The 17,057-nt window shown below is 41.8% G+C and overlaps 1 protein-coding gene across 12 annotated transcripts in view; it reads left to right on the top strand.

Annotated features, from left to right (window-relative positions):
* Positions 1-17,057, top strand: part of auts2a (activator of transcription and developmental regulator AUTS2 a) — a 358,488-nt gene that overhangs the window by 107,000 nt on the left and 234,431 nt on the right. The window contains exon 1 of one of the 12 annotated variants that reach the window (XM_017308599.1): positions 14,584-14,619. The exons of the other annotated variants lie outside the window; for them this stretch is intronic. Within the exon in view, the coding sequence (XP_017164088.1) occupies positions 14,599-14,619 (21 nt within the window). The 5' untranslated portion in view covers positions 14,584-14,598. Of the gene's footprint in view, positions 1-14,583; positions 14,620-17,057 lie in introns of those variants that run through there. 12 annotated transcript variants of the gene reach the window in all.

A 17,057-nucleotide genomic window follows, 5' to 3' on the forward strand; every position in this document is an offset into this window, starting at 1 on the left:
TATATACCTGTCATCAATGTAAAACAGGGTTTCACTGCAACAAAGAAACTTTGCTGCACTCTGTGCAGCCTTATTGTCGTCTCCTGACTGTCTTGTCTAAACATGTTGTAAAACATATTTATTTTAAATATCTTTGTGCTGCCACCGACCTCCTTCTTTAACTCCTTGCCTAGTTATATTGCTGCAAGACATTATCAGCAATGCCTTGCAACACATCTGAAGAGGTCTGAAGACTTTTGCTGTATGACCGTCTCATGACTGTCCTGACTTGCTAGCAGTTTCATTTCTAGGTATCAGAGATGATATTCCACAGTAACATGTCCTGGATGACATCATCAGTATCTGGCAGCACTGCTAATCCACCTCATTTGCTTTTGCCACTCCTCTTTAAAGCTCTGTGTAGATTGATAGTTAAAAAACTAGGTAGAAAGACGTACACAGGGATCTGCAGCACCCTCTCAGGAAAGGTTCATGCTCATGCTATCCAGTAAAATCATCATTTTTGTGCTCACCGACTTCACTAGCTTTACTTTTGCCCCCGTTGGAATGCTAGGTCCTGCCTGGCTTCTGCTAACTGCTCCTGAGCAGCTCTGGTTTCGGCCTCCTGGATGACTGGGCACACGGGTGGTTCCCACAGTTCACTCGTCTGAGCTACCCTGGTACTCTGCCTCAAAGAGCCTTCTGTTGCTTAATGCACGCTCCAGTGCCAGGCCGGGTCACTTCACACAGACGTACACATACAGGGGAGGCGGCCAGGCAACGTGAGCTGTGGGAATGTCGCAGATTTCTGGAAGGACGGATCACATGCTCCTCGTTGCAAGAAAGCCGACGCCAACAATAGCGTTTTGTCTGAATGTAAACTCGTGTAAGTGTCTGGCAGTGCTGCTCTGCCCTGGCATCGCCCGCGGACACGGTCTGGTGGTCTCTTCTGCGCCAGCCTGTCCACTTAACCTGGATTTCACTCGTAATTCAACATAAACACTGCTGAAATTCTGATTTCTGCTGCCTTCTTCCCTCTGGACTTACACATTTTGTGATTGCTCTAACTTTGTTTTTAAAGACCTAGCTAACACGCAAACGTACCATAGTCTTGCAGTAGCTACTTCCATAACAATCATTGTTGTTTTGCATGTGACGGGGGTGTCGTTAGTTCACTGATCGGAAAAATCCCCTGAGACTTTTACAATTCTGATTGGCTGATTAGTGCCATACAAGTGTAAGACAGGCTAACTCTAGTTAGCTAGTGTTTTCTGATGCTTCCTTTGTAATTAGTTCTTTTTGTTCAAAGAGTCATGGAAGATCTGTTACCCCTCACTCACCTTGTTCTAAAAAAAAGGATGTTTTCTACATGTAACAACCTAAGTTTCCCTTTTTGACAAATCTTCTTCACCCTTAGCAGCAATTTTCCCCTCAGAAAACTTCCACCCTGCGAGGTGGGGAGTGTGGGCAAGGATGTGTGCGTGTGTGTGTGTGTGTGTGTGTGTGTGTGTGGGTGTGTGTGTGCGTGTGTGTGTGTGTATTGGTGTGGACCAGACGAGAGTGCATATCAAAGAGAAGGCGCCATCTGTCAGCACAGGCAGCAAACAGCTGGTAAAACGGATGCAAGATGTCTGAACAAAGACTGACAAGATGGAAGATGACAGCAAACAGATTTGCCTCTCTTTCTAGCCCTCCTGCATGAGAAAAGGTTGACCATCAGGGCTGTGAAGTCGAGCAGTCTCCAGCTGCTGACTCCGTTTCCTCTCCTTTCCCTCTCATCTTCTTCCCTTCCTTCTCTCCATCTTCCCCTCTCCCTCTCTGTGACTTATTAGCGAATAATTTATTTTTTTGTCGGAGTCGGCTGCGTAATTAGTTAATTTGGGTCTCTCTCAAGAGCGGGAATTTAAAGCAAAAATTAAACCATTGCTTGTTTTAGTGCCTCTGAAATGATCCTATAATAATTAATACATGGTGTGCTTTTAATGCTAATTACGACAGCGTTCACTGTAAAAGTGTTTTCAGAACAGGGTTTTCTTTTTTTTTTTTTGTCAGACCTAAATATTACATTTTGTGAATTATTAACGTCAGTAATTGACCTGCTGGAGCTTAAGTAGATACACATCTCACCGCTCATTTGCTCGGATAAATGAAGCGGTGAGAATTGTGTTAAATAAATTTTTGGGGAAATGAGCGCAGGGCCTTGTGTTAATTAGTGTTGCGGCGTAATCCTCGTTACATCAGGTCTTTCTCTCTCTGCCTCTCTCGCTCTCTGCTTAGCACAGCCTATTCCCCTCTGTGCCTTTATCCCCTGCACTGTTAATTTGAAAGAAAATGTAGTCTGTTTCTAAATAGAGCGCTGGTGCACACTCGCTGAAATCATTAAGTCCATTTTCTGCCAGCTTAAAGCCGCTGAAATGCCTGTAATGGAGAGGAAGCGGGAGTGTTTTCGCCTGTTCTCTCCAACCACAGTGTGATGTCTGACATTGGCCAGTATAATACATTAATGGCTCTAATTGTCTAATTGCTTTAATATGTGCCCGTTGCTCTTAGAAATGATGAGGGGGGCAAAGTGAGCTAATAAACTGTGATTACTGTCGCTTCGAATGAGCACGCCGAACAAAAGTGGAAATGTTACAGTGGTGTGAGGGGAAAAAAAGAGAAGATTTTACCGCTTGCAGATTTCTTCTGTTTCCATTAAATCTGAAACATCAGGTGTTTGGATTCAGGTGTTTTTCAGATGTACTCTTCGTTGGGCCACGGTTGCTACTAAATCTTCATTATCTTGTACTGTGTACTCATTTAATAACATCTTCATTATGTATGCATATGTTTGTTGTTATGTGTTTTGTTTTTTTCTCGCTTTCTGCAGGTGTAGAAGCAGACTTCTAGCTTCTTTCTCTCTTATCTACTCCCATTTCCCTCTTTCCCTTTAGATGTTTTCACCAACATTCTCCCTTTCCTTTTCCGCTGGGGTTCATTATATTAAACAATAAGCCCAAAACAATTTCTAATAAAGTTTCATATATCAAGTGAAGCATCATCATCATGTGACATCTGTAATAGAAACAAGTGATATTTTTAAATATGGACTCAATAAGATCTGATTTTATAAAATGTCTCCACAGAATTTCACACCAGAGGTGATTGTTTTCTTTTTGTTTTTTTGTTTTTGTTTTTACCCCTAGGCTTATTCAATAGTCTGCAAGTTAAACATTTCATGTGGGTGGTATCAGTTTTTATTGAAGTAGGAAAATGACTCACTTGGCTTCAATAAAAACAATTTTTTTTTTAGCTCATTTAAACAGTTTTAAGCATTTCTTTGTACTAAAATCCAAAAACAGAAATGAGCATTGTGTTTTATAGCATTCATAAGAAAATGAACTCAGCAGGAAATGTTGTATAGCTCTGCAGGGTATTCGTTTTCCGCAGGCCCAGAAGGCTTTACGGCTCCTGACAGATTTAGTTTATAGGGAGCAGGAGCAAACATGGCTCAGTGGACTTTAAAGGTGCCTGACCTCTGCTTTAGACCTAATACCTGCTTATGGCACCGTCGGCTGCAACAACTGACTTCAAATATTTGGATTGAATCTTCTACGTCGCTGTGGGGTTTCCAGTTTAAAGAACTACACTAGATTTAATTCCTTACTTTGACTGGCCTTTCATTTGCTTTTTTCTTTTCTTTTTTTTAACCGTCCATTTAACTGTATTTGCTCATTTTCTATAGATCCGTGTTCCTGCTGCTTTGCCCAAGTGAACTGAGCTTGAGGATACAAACTGATGATGTTTTACTTGCCTTGAGCTTTTTCTGCTATGGAGTTGAATTCACTCTATCAGCTGCAGCAAGTTGCACAAATCCTCAAGCAGCAAATCAGTCTCAGAACATCATGCTACCACTACCGTGTTTGGCTATTAGCATGATTTTGTTTTTCTTTTTCTGTTTATTGTAAAATCATGACCCGAACAGATGTTGCCTTTGGTTCTTTTGTGATCGCCTGGATGAATTGTTGATGCACTATTGGAATGATTTTGGTTGGCTGGCCAGTCCTGGACTTCTGTTCTAGGCTTTCTCCTTCAGTGCATAATGGTTCACTTTGGTTCGGTGGAGCGTCTGCAATTATTTCAATTATTTGAAAATTACAAGGCCTTAGTACATTTATTTTTAAACAACATAGAGCTACTCGACTTCATCATTGACAATTATTCAGGTCTGATGGGAGTCAGGCCTATGTGTGGATAGAGAAATTTTAACTTTTTATAAAAAAAATGTAAAAAAAGAAAATATGTAAAGTTATGATTTTAGAAGGGTGCAGGGTAATTAAGTTTTTACATTAGAATTGTTTTAGCTTTCTTTCCCTTCGTAAAGTACATATATTTAGGAAAACAATCAGTGTGACCTGATACATTTAGACACAAAAACAGCAGAAATCCATCATCGCAGTTTTGCCGCTGCTGACGTTGTTCCTTCAAGCTTGACTGACAGGGTTGAGGCCGGGTGGCGGTGGTAGGTCAGCTTCTGCTTGCCCACAAGTGATGGAATGACAGGGGGAGAAACATAAAAGCAGGGGAATCGGAGAGAGAAAGAGCCGTCATCTCCAGATCTTGTCCCTCTTCGGTCGGTTAGATTGACAAGCTGCCAGCCCGGCCGCCTCGCTCTCGGCGGAACAAAAAATAGACACGGTGGAGATTTCGCTTTCCCCAGCCATCTGCCTCTTCCTTGCTTCTCTTTGAGAATAACAGATCTGATATGGAATTTGACGTATCCGCGCCCTTGTTGAGAACTGCAAGAGTGGGTGTGAATGCCTCTGCTGACTTGCGATGCATCTGTCCGCACACAGATGGGAAAGGTCGAGATTCACTGAACGGGAGGAGATATATAAACGTTTGTGAGACATTTTCACACCTCTTTGAAGTGCGTTTGATTGGGGTTTCATCTGATATGTATGGAGTTGTGTAAAATTGTGAAATGTTTTTCAGAAACTTTTACTAACTTTTACTAATAAAAAGCTGAACACTCTGTTGTGCCTACATCAGAGGTGTCCAAAGTTTGGTCCGGTGGCCATTTGTGACCCTTTACATTATTTTTGTTTGGCCTCTGACCACAAGTCCAGAATGGAAAAAAAAAAAGAAAAACAAAATAGAAATAAATTACACAAAAAATCTAGAAATTGTCTGTTTCTCTTTCAATGAGGCCAAAGTCATTTCTATATTTGGGATTTTTAATGATGTACAAATTTTATATACAGTATTTATTAAAAAAAACAAAACAACCGTTTCTTGTTGAGCAAGTAAAACTAAAAAAAAATACTAATTTGAACAATTTTTCATTTTCACTTTCATAAACTGTGTGGCCCGCCAGTAGCTAAAATTTTCCAGTTTTGGCCCCCAGGTCAAAAGGTCTGGACACCACTGGACTTAAAATAAATTCACCAGAGAAGTCGATGATGAATTTTAATGATGTAGGTCACAAAACCCATCAGCTCATCATATGAAAACAAAACTGCAAAACAGTCGATGCTTAGCTGTCCAGCCAGAATCATTGTAGCTAGCTAGCTTCTTCACCGGTCATGTCTATCTAAATATGTCAGTTGAAGGGAGAGCTGAAGGTGCTCGTTGCTCTGAGGTCCGAATAATATTAATTAATATTAAATGAAGCAGACGTTGCTCATTATTGGTGAAGCGTTTCCAACAGTGGTGGGGGGCAGGAGACACTTTTTATCATCCTGTAAAAACAAAAACTACTGTGGTTCATTGAAACACGGTAGTTTCAGTAAATGTTGATCTTCTAGCTATTGATATTTTTTTTTCATCACACCATAATTACATACTTTTTGGGTTAATAAATGTAGTTAAAATGGAATTCAGAAAAATCAAAAGTGGAATGGGGGGCAGAGGTGAATACAATAGAATTTGGAAAATAATAAAAGATTTCATCGGGTCCTGGAAGAGGGTCTGCTTTCCTTGTTCTCCATTGCATTTGGACATAAGGTCAGAGAATTTTTCCCTTCAAGTCGTTTGTACGTTCCGACTTGAATGCACTCGCCTGGGTTGTTTTTTTTGTGGATGTTTTACTTTCCATAACGACTCCTCGCTTCACGGTTCCTCGGAGACCGGTTAACTCCCTCATTTCCTCTCTGGGGAGCATCCAATAAGGTCCACATGTGTGTGAGCCCCTCGTCGTATCTAGACCCTCTAGACTTTGTCTACAGTATTCTGGCACTCTGATAGCCTTCATTTATTATTCAGTGCTACTCCAGCTGCACCACGCCCCCGAGCAGCCCAGAAATAAAACAAGGTTAAGAACTGGCATGAAATGTGTCTCAGAGGATCAAGTGTTGGGGTGGGAGGTGGAGGTGGTGGTGGGGCGGGGGGTTCTCCAGACTGCGGGGTTGGGGGAGGCATTGGGCTTTTATATGTGTGCCATCTTTTATTAATTGCTCTGGTGCTTAGAATGTGTTTCTCAGTGATCATTAATGCATGCTTGGAATAACGTATTTACATGTTCTCATGTTTTAAACATGGACAGAGGGGAGACTCCGTCTTGTGGAAGACCCCCAGTTGCACCCGCCCCACAGTCACCCCCCCACGCCCCACCCCACCCCCACAGTCTTTCAGCTAATTTGCATTCACCCACATTGTAAAATCCATTGTCAGCCAGACTTCCAGGGAGAGCTATGGAGCATGGACAGCAAACGACTCTCACCACAACCCCAGAGAAGCTGCTGGAGGCGTCAGAGGCCGACAGTTGTCACGGTTACAAGGGACCTGCACCCAGATCAGTTTGCTAGACAGTGGATAAATGTATGGTGTATTTGCCCTCATTTTTGCTTTTTCGTCACGCTTAACGGTTTCAAATTGCAATTAACCCGACTGAGTACAAAATTTAGTGAGAAAATCCCTCCAAAGCAGCCTGGCCCTGCCGCTGTGGATATATACAATATTTAATCAGTTCTTATGAAAATATTGTATGTATCAAACACAACTTTAAAGTAATTTGACTTTGCATCATCTAACGCCTTGAAATTGGACCCTGTTCCTTTAGGAATCTCTTACTCTTTTCCGACACAACCTCTTAAGACCGTCATCAAAACGAAGCTTCTCCATGCCTTCTGCTGATGCTGTTTACAACGGCTCTTAGGAGTGTTATAGTTTGCATGATAAGCTCAGCAGACACACAGTGTTTGCTAGCTGCTGCTGCTAGTCTAGTGGAGCTGAGTGGGAGAAGTGTGGAGGGGAGGTGCTGTATGGGGACTGAAGTTCTTAGGAGGAGCTTTGGGAAATGGCCAGCGAATGACTGCCACGGGAGATTCAAGGATTTCTCAAAGCCACACTCTGGGTATGTGTTTGATGTGGGAAGGACATCATAACATGATGTAAAGCTCAAAAAAGTAAATTTTGCAGAATATCCGCCCTTTAAAAACCTTCATAGGACAAGACACAGAAAAACAGTTGTATGCTTCCATCGTCTACAGCCCAGATCGTCATCATAGTTTACCAGTCTCATTCTTTGTACCCTTTAAATCACAACAGAGCCTCACTGTTTCTTGCTTTTTATGTAATGCCTACATTTTACTATTATTCACTTTCTGGTTTTTACGTAGATTTCCTTACCATTGCTTCATCGTTTTCCAGTACAACACTCAATGTTTATGACTGGTGCAATACAAATTACCTTTCCTAATGTTTCTTCAACCTTGACCTTACCATTGACTGGAGTCAATAAAGCAGTCAGTTCTGCAACGCTTTTCACCCACTGAGCAAAATGAAAGCAAATAGTCTTGCCCCCATGAAAATCACTAGAAGTTTTGGAAACCAGCGCATATTTAGATACAATGAAATACAAACACTTCTGCAAATGGAGCTCACGCTTCCCTATGTCACACTTCACCTGCACACATGTTAAAAATGCACATAAATACCTTTATTTTAAGAATCACTAATAATTTAGGCAAACAGTTTTCATTTTCCCTCATTGTGCCAAAGAGTCCCACAAAAACACACGCAGCGGTAACTGAGAGCCGGCAGTCACAAAGCAGAGATTTAACAGTGCGATTAATTAAATTCGAGCTAAATCGATTCTAATTATCCAGCGGGGTCGACTCTGATTCAAGGTGGCAGCCGGCACAGCGACCGGCCGCGGGGCCAGTTATAGGATTAAAAATCACGACTTGCAACGCGTTGCGATCAGCACAAACGAAACATAACCAACAAACTCGCTCAAGTTAAAGGCGAATAGTCGGAAGCAGCCAGCGATCAATGTCACGAGTCAAAACTCATCGCAACGCAGACAGAAACCACAGATCAAGTCAACAAATGTATGAACAAAAGTGATGAGAAGCATCTCCAGTTCAGAGCGTTAGCTCTGTGAGCCGCAGGTCGGACGAGTCTCTGAGTCGCTCGGCGATCGATCACAGAGATGAATAGGTCAACGGGGAGCTGCGCTCTGACACGATCAATCAGAGCACCTGCTGGCAGCAGGATGGGAAAATGTTTGGGCTAAAGCAAGTAAAGACAGCTTTACATGGTCTTTTACATCATGTCTCTATCAATACTCTGCTTTCTTTTTAAAGCTTGAGCAGAGGACAGGCACAGTGATGTACAGTAGATTTCTTCCGTCATCAGTAAATGTTTCAAATCGTCTGTCATGTTATTGTCAAAGACAACTTGACTAAATATGAAACGGTTTTCCATCAATGATTTTATTAGTTAGGGACTAAAAAAGCTACTAAAACCATCTTGACACAGAGTGGAAAAACTAACTACCGTCTCTAATAAATCATGAATTAACCCAGACCTGTAGAATCAAGAAGTTCTTACAAACAAGGACCTGACTGACAACATGAAGTAGACTATAAATAATTCACACATCTTGCCCTAATCTAAATAAATATGTGAACAATACTAATTACGTTGCCTTGTTTCAGTCTGGGAAGGTTATAAAACATTTCTAAAGCTTTGGAACTCCAGAGACTAAAGTTGAGACGCTTTACAAATGAGGAAACTTGGAACAGTGGTTAAGTAATAGACTTCGTCTTCGTATAGATGTTGTAATCCTCCATAATATAAACTAGTGGAAGGTGTAGATGTAAAGGAGTAGTGGTGCAAGAAATGAGCCTAGAGGAACCCCACGTCACAGGTTTGTTCAGATTTATGTCATTTGCCATATGAAAGAAAGCTTTCTTGCTCTACCAAGTAAGAGCTGAACCTGTTTGAAATGTTTTAATCTGTCAAAATTATAATCAAAGATGTTGGCTGGTGCCGTCTCACTCATGTCTGGGTGGCATGTAGAATAGGTGCAGAAGACGTGAGGAATTCTGCTTCCCGCTGCTCTATCCAGAATTATTTACTCTACTGAAACACTGAATTCGGTTCAGGGTCTGCATCTCAACATGAAAGAAAACAAAAAGGTCCTTGATGTTGCTGCTTCTCGCTACAGCCATTAGGATGCACAGGCGCTCCCGGTATGACGGGGCCTCTCCTCAAGGGGATTCAGCTTGCACGGCTCTACCGCTCGCCTGTTTTTAATAACAATTATCTGAAATCACTGCAATAAGCCCGAAGCTGGAAGGAGACGGAGAGCCAAAGACGGAGGGGCGGCGGCGGAGGGGTTCTGCCTCGTGTTCGGTGAACCTTTTGAATGTCAGCTCCTCTTTCACATGGAAAATTCAAGAGGGGCCTTTGTGTTCATCGGTTATTAGTCATAATAGTAAAAAAAAAAAAGTGTAATTTAGGGATGTTTGATCTGACTTGGCCCAGGAATACGGTACCTCTGATACCTGAAAGGAACCAACCACCGACATCTGAGCAGATTACATGATGCAGCAGCGAACAACACTTAAAAACTTTGAGTGTAGTTTGCAAAGTAAAGAAAAATAGTTTGAGAGAGAGTAAACGGAATTGAATAATAACCAGCCTGTTGAAACAGAAACACTTTACCGTTCAAACAGCGGGAACCCAGTAACCACAAATTGAGAGTTCCTCTAAAAATGCTTGTAACTGCTTGTTTTAATAGTTAAACACCAAATTTGCCTCAACGTGCTTTAATGCAATCTTAGCGCTACCACAGAAGGTCATTTCCACAGTCTTTTGCGCCAAGGAAAATAAATGCATTCGCAACCCAGGAGCATGTCAAAGACCTGTTTGCCCAGGTATTTCAGCTTCCTAAGCAGCTTTTTTTTTTTTAATATATCAATAATTATTTGTTAGTGTTTTTGCTTTGAATATGTTAAATACTGCTGAACCGGTGGCGTGACCTTTCCTGTGTCATCCACAGTTTTCACTCCACGTCTTTGTTTATTTTCAGGCCGTTGTGACGAACGGAGGCAAAACCTGAAACTGCTGCTGCGCAAGCTACTCGACAGATTGTTGCTAGGTAACCACAGAGTGAATAAGTTGGTTAATAATGTCACCAACTTTGGTTAGCTCTGTGTGAACGCTTGAGTGCCTACATCTCCCAGAATGCTGTGCGGTTCTGGCTCAGTGCTCAATGAATACTCTATATTCTATATATATTATCTATTGATATTGATCAAATGTCTATTACAGAACATGTTTCTGTTGATTTATGTCCCAGACCTATTGTAACATAAGTTTTCCAGAAACTTGCGTCCTTCACTGGTGCTTCTGTATCACAGCTGCTTTTTTTTTCGACTTCTGACATGAATGTAGTCGTCATGCTGATTGGTGGAGGTGGAAATAGTCAAATTAGCACTACAGGAGTCTCCTTCAGACATGAAGTTTAGTTTGATAATCACAAGAGGCGGATGGCTACAGTCCAAGTGATGCAGAAGACGGGATTGTTGTTTCTGGTGCTCTCTACTTAACATTGTGTCTCCTTTTATTGAATGTTACTTTAAGGACACATCTGATCTTCATGTCTTTCCCTTTTAACCCAAACTCTGTTCTCGTAGTTTTTACACTCTGTTACTATCCGGGATTTTCACTCCAACATCCTGTTTTCCGTTTGTTAATGCCTTTCCACTCCGCGTCCTCCTGATGTGCTGTCATGTAGCACCACCCACAGGTCAGCAGAGGGGTGACAGCCTGGTGTTCTGGGTCTTTGTTTGAGGGAAGAAAGGCAAAAAGCTCCTGACTGAAGCTGCAGCCGCAACTCTGGACGCAGTTTCAGAATGTTCTCTCTCTGCTCCAAAATAATAATATTATTTTTTTTAAAAAGCATCAGAATTTTTCCAGCTGCAGACGGAGAGCAAGAAGTGCCCCCGACTTGTTGTTGGTTCTTGTGGGACATGGAAAGAAAGTGCAGCGTTCGCCAGAGAAGCCGGTACACTCTGTTAGATTCAGGCTTTTGTTCTGGCTGTGCTGAATTATTTAGCCTCGTGTTTAAAAAGGCAGCTCTGGGGAATTTTCCACGTAACTTTCTGTCGAGGTTGCGCTCACTTCATTCCAACACACACACACACAAAAAGAAGAAGAAGAAGAAGTTGGCATCCTTTTATGTAGTTTATACAGGCAGCTATAAATGAGGAGTTATCAGGAAACAATCGAGAGAAGAAGTGGTGATAAAATGCAGACTTGAAAGTGAGATTTTGAAGGCAGCGGATGCTTGTTTTACCCTCGTTCTCTGGCTCGCTGTACTCTCTGGTGAGACCACACAGAGGCAAAAAGCACTTCTCACCCAAACCCCCTGTGCTCTGCATGTTTTTTTGTTTTTTTTCACTGCTTCACTTCTTACTTTTTTTGGAGGAGGAAGCGGGGATATTAATAACAGAAATACTTTGTACAGTTCACATTTACATTTTCAGAGCTGCTCTATAATTTATGACGAACGTACCTTGATGCCTAGTTCTTCGGTTTGGGTGTTTGCTTTACGTTCTTCTTTAGTGTCTCAGTAATTTAGGATATAATCAGAAAGTTCATTCATTTTCATACTTCAGTTCATACTCATAGATCATATCATCACCTTCCTAAAAGAATGGCTTAGTCATATTTGCCAAAAATTATTTTGGCCAAAAAAAAATTAAAAATCACCAATAAGTTTTTTTAGGCAAAAACAAAGAAAATTTGGCAAAAAAAAATTACTTGGTAAAACGATGACTTGGATTACTTGTACTGAAGTTTTTTTGTTTTTCTGCAAATTGGAATATTCCATATCACAATATTCCATGTTATTAATGTTATAGGAGACATACTCCACCAGGACTATAAGGTAATTGCTAAAAAAATATATAAAAAAAGCTGACTGTTCATAGAGTTCATAGAGCCCAGCAGGTAACTGGAGAGTTCAGTGGAAGGAAAAACTGTTAAGGACATTTCTTTTTAGATTTTTTTTAAATAAAGTTTTTTTTGTTTGTTTTTTTTTTTTTGGAAATTAAGGTCTCTGGATGTGAATCCGATGTGATTACGTTTCCAGCGGGAAGTTTGCAGAGTCGGCGATGATTTGTGGGCAGTCGTGTGATCTGCTGCTGTTGCTCCACTCTGTTTTGTCAAGACAAAAGTCAGCACACCGCGTTTCTTGGTTTCCTATGCTGATGAGCTTTATGGAAACGCTGATTAAATTTTCCACCTTCGTTTGGTGTCACACCAAAGCCCCGTAGAGAATCTGTGCAGTACTGTCAAAATAAATAATTGAGACACCAGAGCCAACAATGTCAAGTTAACTTATATTGCACTTTTAAAACCAGGCCAATACTGCAACACATGACAAAGTATAAAATCAGAATAGAACAAAATGACAAAAAGTGAACAACACTAAAACACCACAACAGGAACGTTACAGTATCAGACCTCAGCTGAATGCCAACGAATAACATTGAGTTCTATGGCGCGTTTAAGAACGCAGACACATTTATTTTGACTCACAAGGTTTTGTTTCCGTTTCATTTTGAATTTTATCTAAAAAAAAAAAAGGAAAAAAAGTCCAGATTAGTTTTCAATGCAGGTCACCTCATAACAAAGCAGAACAGCTCATTAATCACCGCTGAAAAGCACAAATTAAACTAAAATTCCACACCGTTATCAGTGAAACGCGCACTCTCACATCGGTTTGATTCTATAGTCATACTCAGCCTTATCAGACGGCACAGGGTTCAGCTTATTGCTCTCTTTTTTTTCTTTCTCTAATTGCAGTTCTGAAATATGTTTTTTATATTTCGCTTTCTGCAGGTCGTCGTTGACAGCGTTTGTAGTTCAAAGCCATTTTGACTGGGGAAACTTTCACAGTAGGAACCGGCAAACATTCACAGTGAAGCGTCTCACGTTAGTTTGTTCTGCATCTCTTTGATTAGACCTCTACGGATGTTTTTCGTGGGGCGTTTTTGCGGCATGCATAAAGTCATCTTCTGGCCTATTTGAAATGATTACACCAGTTTTGTTCCAGTAAACGCCTTAAGTTTTCTGTCATGAACCTGCAGACTGAAAAACCCAATTTTTTTCCCCCCAGTATTCTCAGAAAGCCTCAGGCAGACTCCCACTCCCGTGGAGACAGCCTTTTAAATTGTTTTATTCAATTTTTTCAGTGCCATTCACCGAAATTTCCACACTGAGGGTAACAAAAATAATTTCCAATGTTTCCTCAGGCGGGAGGGAGAAAAAAAAAAAAGCTATAGTCTGATTTTTTATTTTTTTTTTGTATTTCTTTCTTCCACAGCGCGACCGAGGGGTAAGCACAAAAAGCTAGACAAAACGGCTCGGTATCAGCCGTGATTTCCTGAATAGCCCAGTGGGAGCGCGGGGAGTCGGGGTGCACGCAGCAGATCGGCGCTGCCCTGAAACAGCGGCCATGCTGTGAGCGAGATGGCTTTTCTCTTCAACAAGCCCGGCTGTGATGAGGGGCTCTGCAAATGAAACAGGGTGGGGAGGCGGAGAAAGAGAAGGAGGAGGGAGTGGAGGGAGTGGATGGATGGACGGACGGACGGATGGAGTCTTTACAGTTTGAAGGCCTCTGTTTTCTTGCTGGGCATGTCTGCTGCTGCTGCTGCTGCTGCTGTGGCGGCGGCGACGGCGGCGGCATGGCTGAGGGAAATAAAACAAGCAGTGGATAAACAAAGACCTGCAGATAATTCCACTGGAAATATGAGGATGCCGCTTCCCGCTGTTTTCGAATTCATTAGGCCCCACGCTGGGCCACTGGTGATTTCTAAATATATGCAGCTCATCTGATGTGGATGTGTAAACTGTGCGTAGGAAATGGATGGCTGTGCAGACAGACTGTTTGCTTGAAGCCCTCTGTGGTCCTGGTGGGTGGGATCTGTCAGCAACCATCTTACATTACTTTCCACATGAGCTTTATAGAGTTCCCCCCAATTACGATGCTCCTTCTGTCTTGGGCTCGTCACCGCTGTGGCTGAATTGACCTTGCGTTTTTTTCTTCTTTTTTTTTTGCAAGAAAATTCTGTTGTGTATTCAAGCCAGCAGGCAGTAAGGCAGACAGACTCCCTTATTTTTACCCTGCTCCCGCAAGACCTCGCTTAACAGGCGTCAGAACGTGAGGATTACGCTCAGGAGGGGAGAGCCGGCGTAGGTTTTAGCTGTTTTTGCAGCTGACGTTGTATCAGGCTGTGAGATGAGGCCAAAGTGCTTCTCTCTTATTAGCCTTGTGTCGATTTGCTCTCCTTCAGTCTGCCACCATCACTGAATGGGAAAAACACCCCATTGGAATTGAAAATGGTGAACCCACAGGCTATGGTTGGTTTTTTTGTTTGTTTTTTTTTTGTGCCTTTTTTCATGTCGGATATAAATGAATATAGTCTTTTTGACAACACGAAGTAGGCTGAATCTCAAGACGTACTTGTGCCACAATCTAATGAAATCTAACATCGGATAAGAAAGTCAGTAGATGCGTTTCCTTTACAAACATGAGGAAAAACATTGTCAATATTCTGCTAATTTCAATAAAACACAATTTGCAATTGCGACATTTCCATCAAATAAGAAAACTAACATCACATGTGAATGAGCTTGATCACATGATAAATCGTTAAGGCTACTAAACGTCATCCTCCTACAACTTCCTGTTGGCTTCTGCGGGTTTGTTTGCCGGTAGCAACGTTGCTGACTCGTGTGATGTGAAAATTTTTTTTCAATTTCTGTTTTACAAAATATACAAATTTTAATATGGCCATAAAAACCGCATCATACTAGCACAAAAACGTTTGATCAAAAAAAGTGTTTTCTTCTAAATTGTTGTTTCCATTAAGCAAATTTAATTTTGTAAACCCAATGTACACAAGCTACAAGCTACTGATATCTACTGGCTATTTATGAAGTCATTTTGGAGGCTTTGAGTCAGAAGCAAACCACAGAGAGAGCTAATATCCGTCAATCGCTTTCAGGATTGGTAGATCTACAAAAATTACTCCAAGAATGCATTGAAGGCAAATCCAGGAGGTCACAAATAAATTCAAAGTCACATCTAAAGCACTTTAAGGTGTCACTTAACATCTAGCCTGGTGAAAATCAGCTTCTTGCACTACGCTCATGTTTGCACAGAAGGCCTGGAGCCTCGGCTATTGAGAAGTGATTGCTGCATGAAGGCGTTGACTGTTGAAATTTGAAACAATTTGATCTGATTTTACCCAGTCGCTAATGTTGGGCGGCGATGAGTGTAATGTGATGTTCAATGAAGCTTACTGGGAATTCTGTGCTCTGTAAACAACCCTGTGGGTAGTAGGGCCAGCTATAAAATGTCTTAGCCATTCCTGCTGTTTTGCGTTTATTTGCGCAATATTTGGATGCTTATCCAACAGGGACTCCGCTGCCTTTGGCAAAGTACAATTAGGTAGACGGCAATTCTAAAACGGCGCTAAAAAACGTGACACATCTCAGTCTTATACTCACTGACTGGCCCGGTTGAACTTCAACCAGAAAAATTTAGCTCAATGGGAGAAATCCCAAACGGAATACTGAAGGAAGATGAGAATCAAGCAGGCTACTAAACTTCACAGTCACACATGGTGGTATTAGTGGGATGGTCTGGGGCTGCTATTCTACGTCAGAACATGGATGACCTGTAATTGATGCAACCATGTTTGGGGTTCTCTACCAGAACACCAGTTTCACCATCAGTTTGAAACCTTATGTTCAAGCATTCTTGGGTTATTCACCACTATGTCCACCTCTGAATGGCTCAAAATGAAGGTCTTAGAATGACCTTGTCAAAGTTTTAAATCTGATTGAGATGCTATGATGTAGCATTAACAGTTATTAGCTTAAGGAGGCAATTTGTTTTCACATTGGATCCAGTAACATATTTTTCTCCCTTTAAAAAAAAAAATGAAATTATCATTTGAAAACTGCTTTTTTTTTTTTTTTTTACTTATTTAGGTCTGACATAAAAAGAGATAACGTGACAAAAAAGCAAAAGGAGGGTGGAAAAAAAATCTGTTTGGGTACTAATACTTTTTTCACTGTTCTGAGCTCGGCCGTCTGCCTGAGCAGCTGAGGACAGGGTGCAGAGAAGGCGCTTGCAGTAGGTGGAGCTCTTGCGTTGGGTTTTGATATCGGATCCTGATTCACCTGTTTGTGAAGGACACCACAGCACTGCGTGTGCTGCTGTGTTTGTGCATGCAGATTTTGCTTTCAGAAGCGGCCTATCCAAAATCCATACGTGTTATGTAGCATTTACGAGCTTGCCCCTGTCCCCAGTGCCAGAGACATAAACCCTTAAAGTGCATTTTTAGTGCCAGGCTAACTGACAGCTTATTATAGGTGGCACGGCTCAGCCAACTGTTTGTGTTTATGTTAGAGCTTATTAGAAATTTTAATGTTCTCCTATGCGTTGGGCTCGTAATGCTTTGTGTCTGTTCGATAGCGAGCAAGCGATTTGCCTAATTTACACATATCTTACTGTCCTGGCTCCACATCACACGTGGCGGAACAGGCGGAACCCAACCCCCCATCCTCCCTCCTCCGACTCCCCCAACACTCCCGTCCTCTGCTTGTATTCCCTCCCCCCTCTCCCTCCTTCTCCATCCTCTCTCTCCCTCTCGCGCCACTGCAATCTACTGCAGGCCCTCCATCTCTCCGGCCTGTCAGCATGCTTTTTCATTTGGCTTGTTGCTACAGGGGGCTCGACGCTGGCAGATTACAACTCGGCAGCCAGTCATTTTCGATTTATCAGAGGC

This window comes from Poecilia reticulata, linkage group LG14 (assembly GCF_000633615.1).
Source record: "Poecilia reticulata strain Guanapo linkage group LG14, Guppy_female_1.0+MT, whole genome shotgun sequence".
NCBI classification, from domain to species: domain Eukaryota; kingdom Metazoa; phylum Chordata; class Actinopteri; order Cyprinodontiformes; family Poeciliidae; genus Poecilia; species Poecilia reticulata.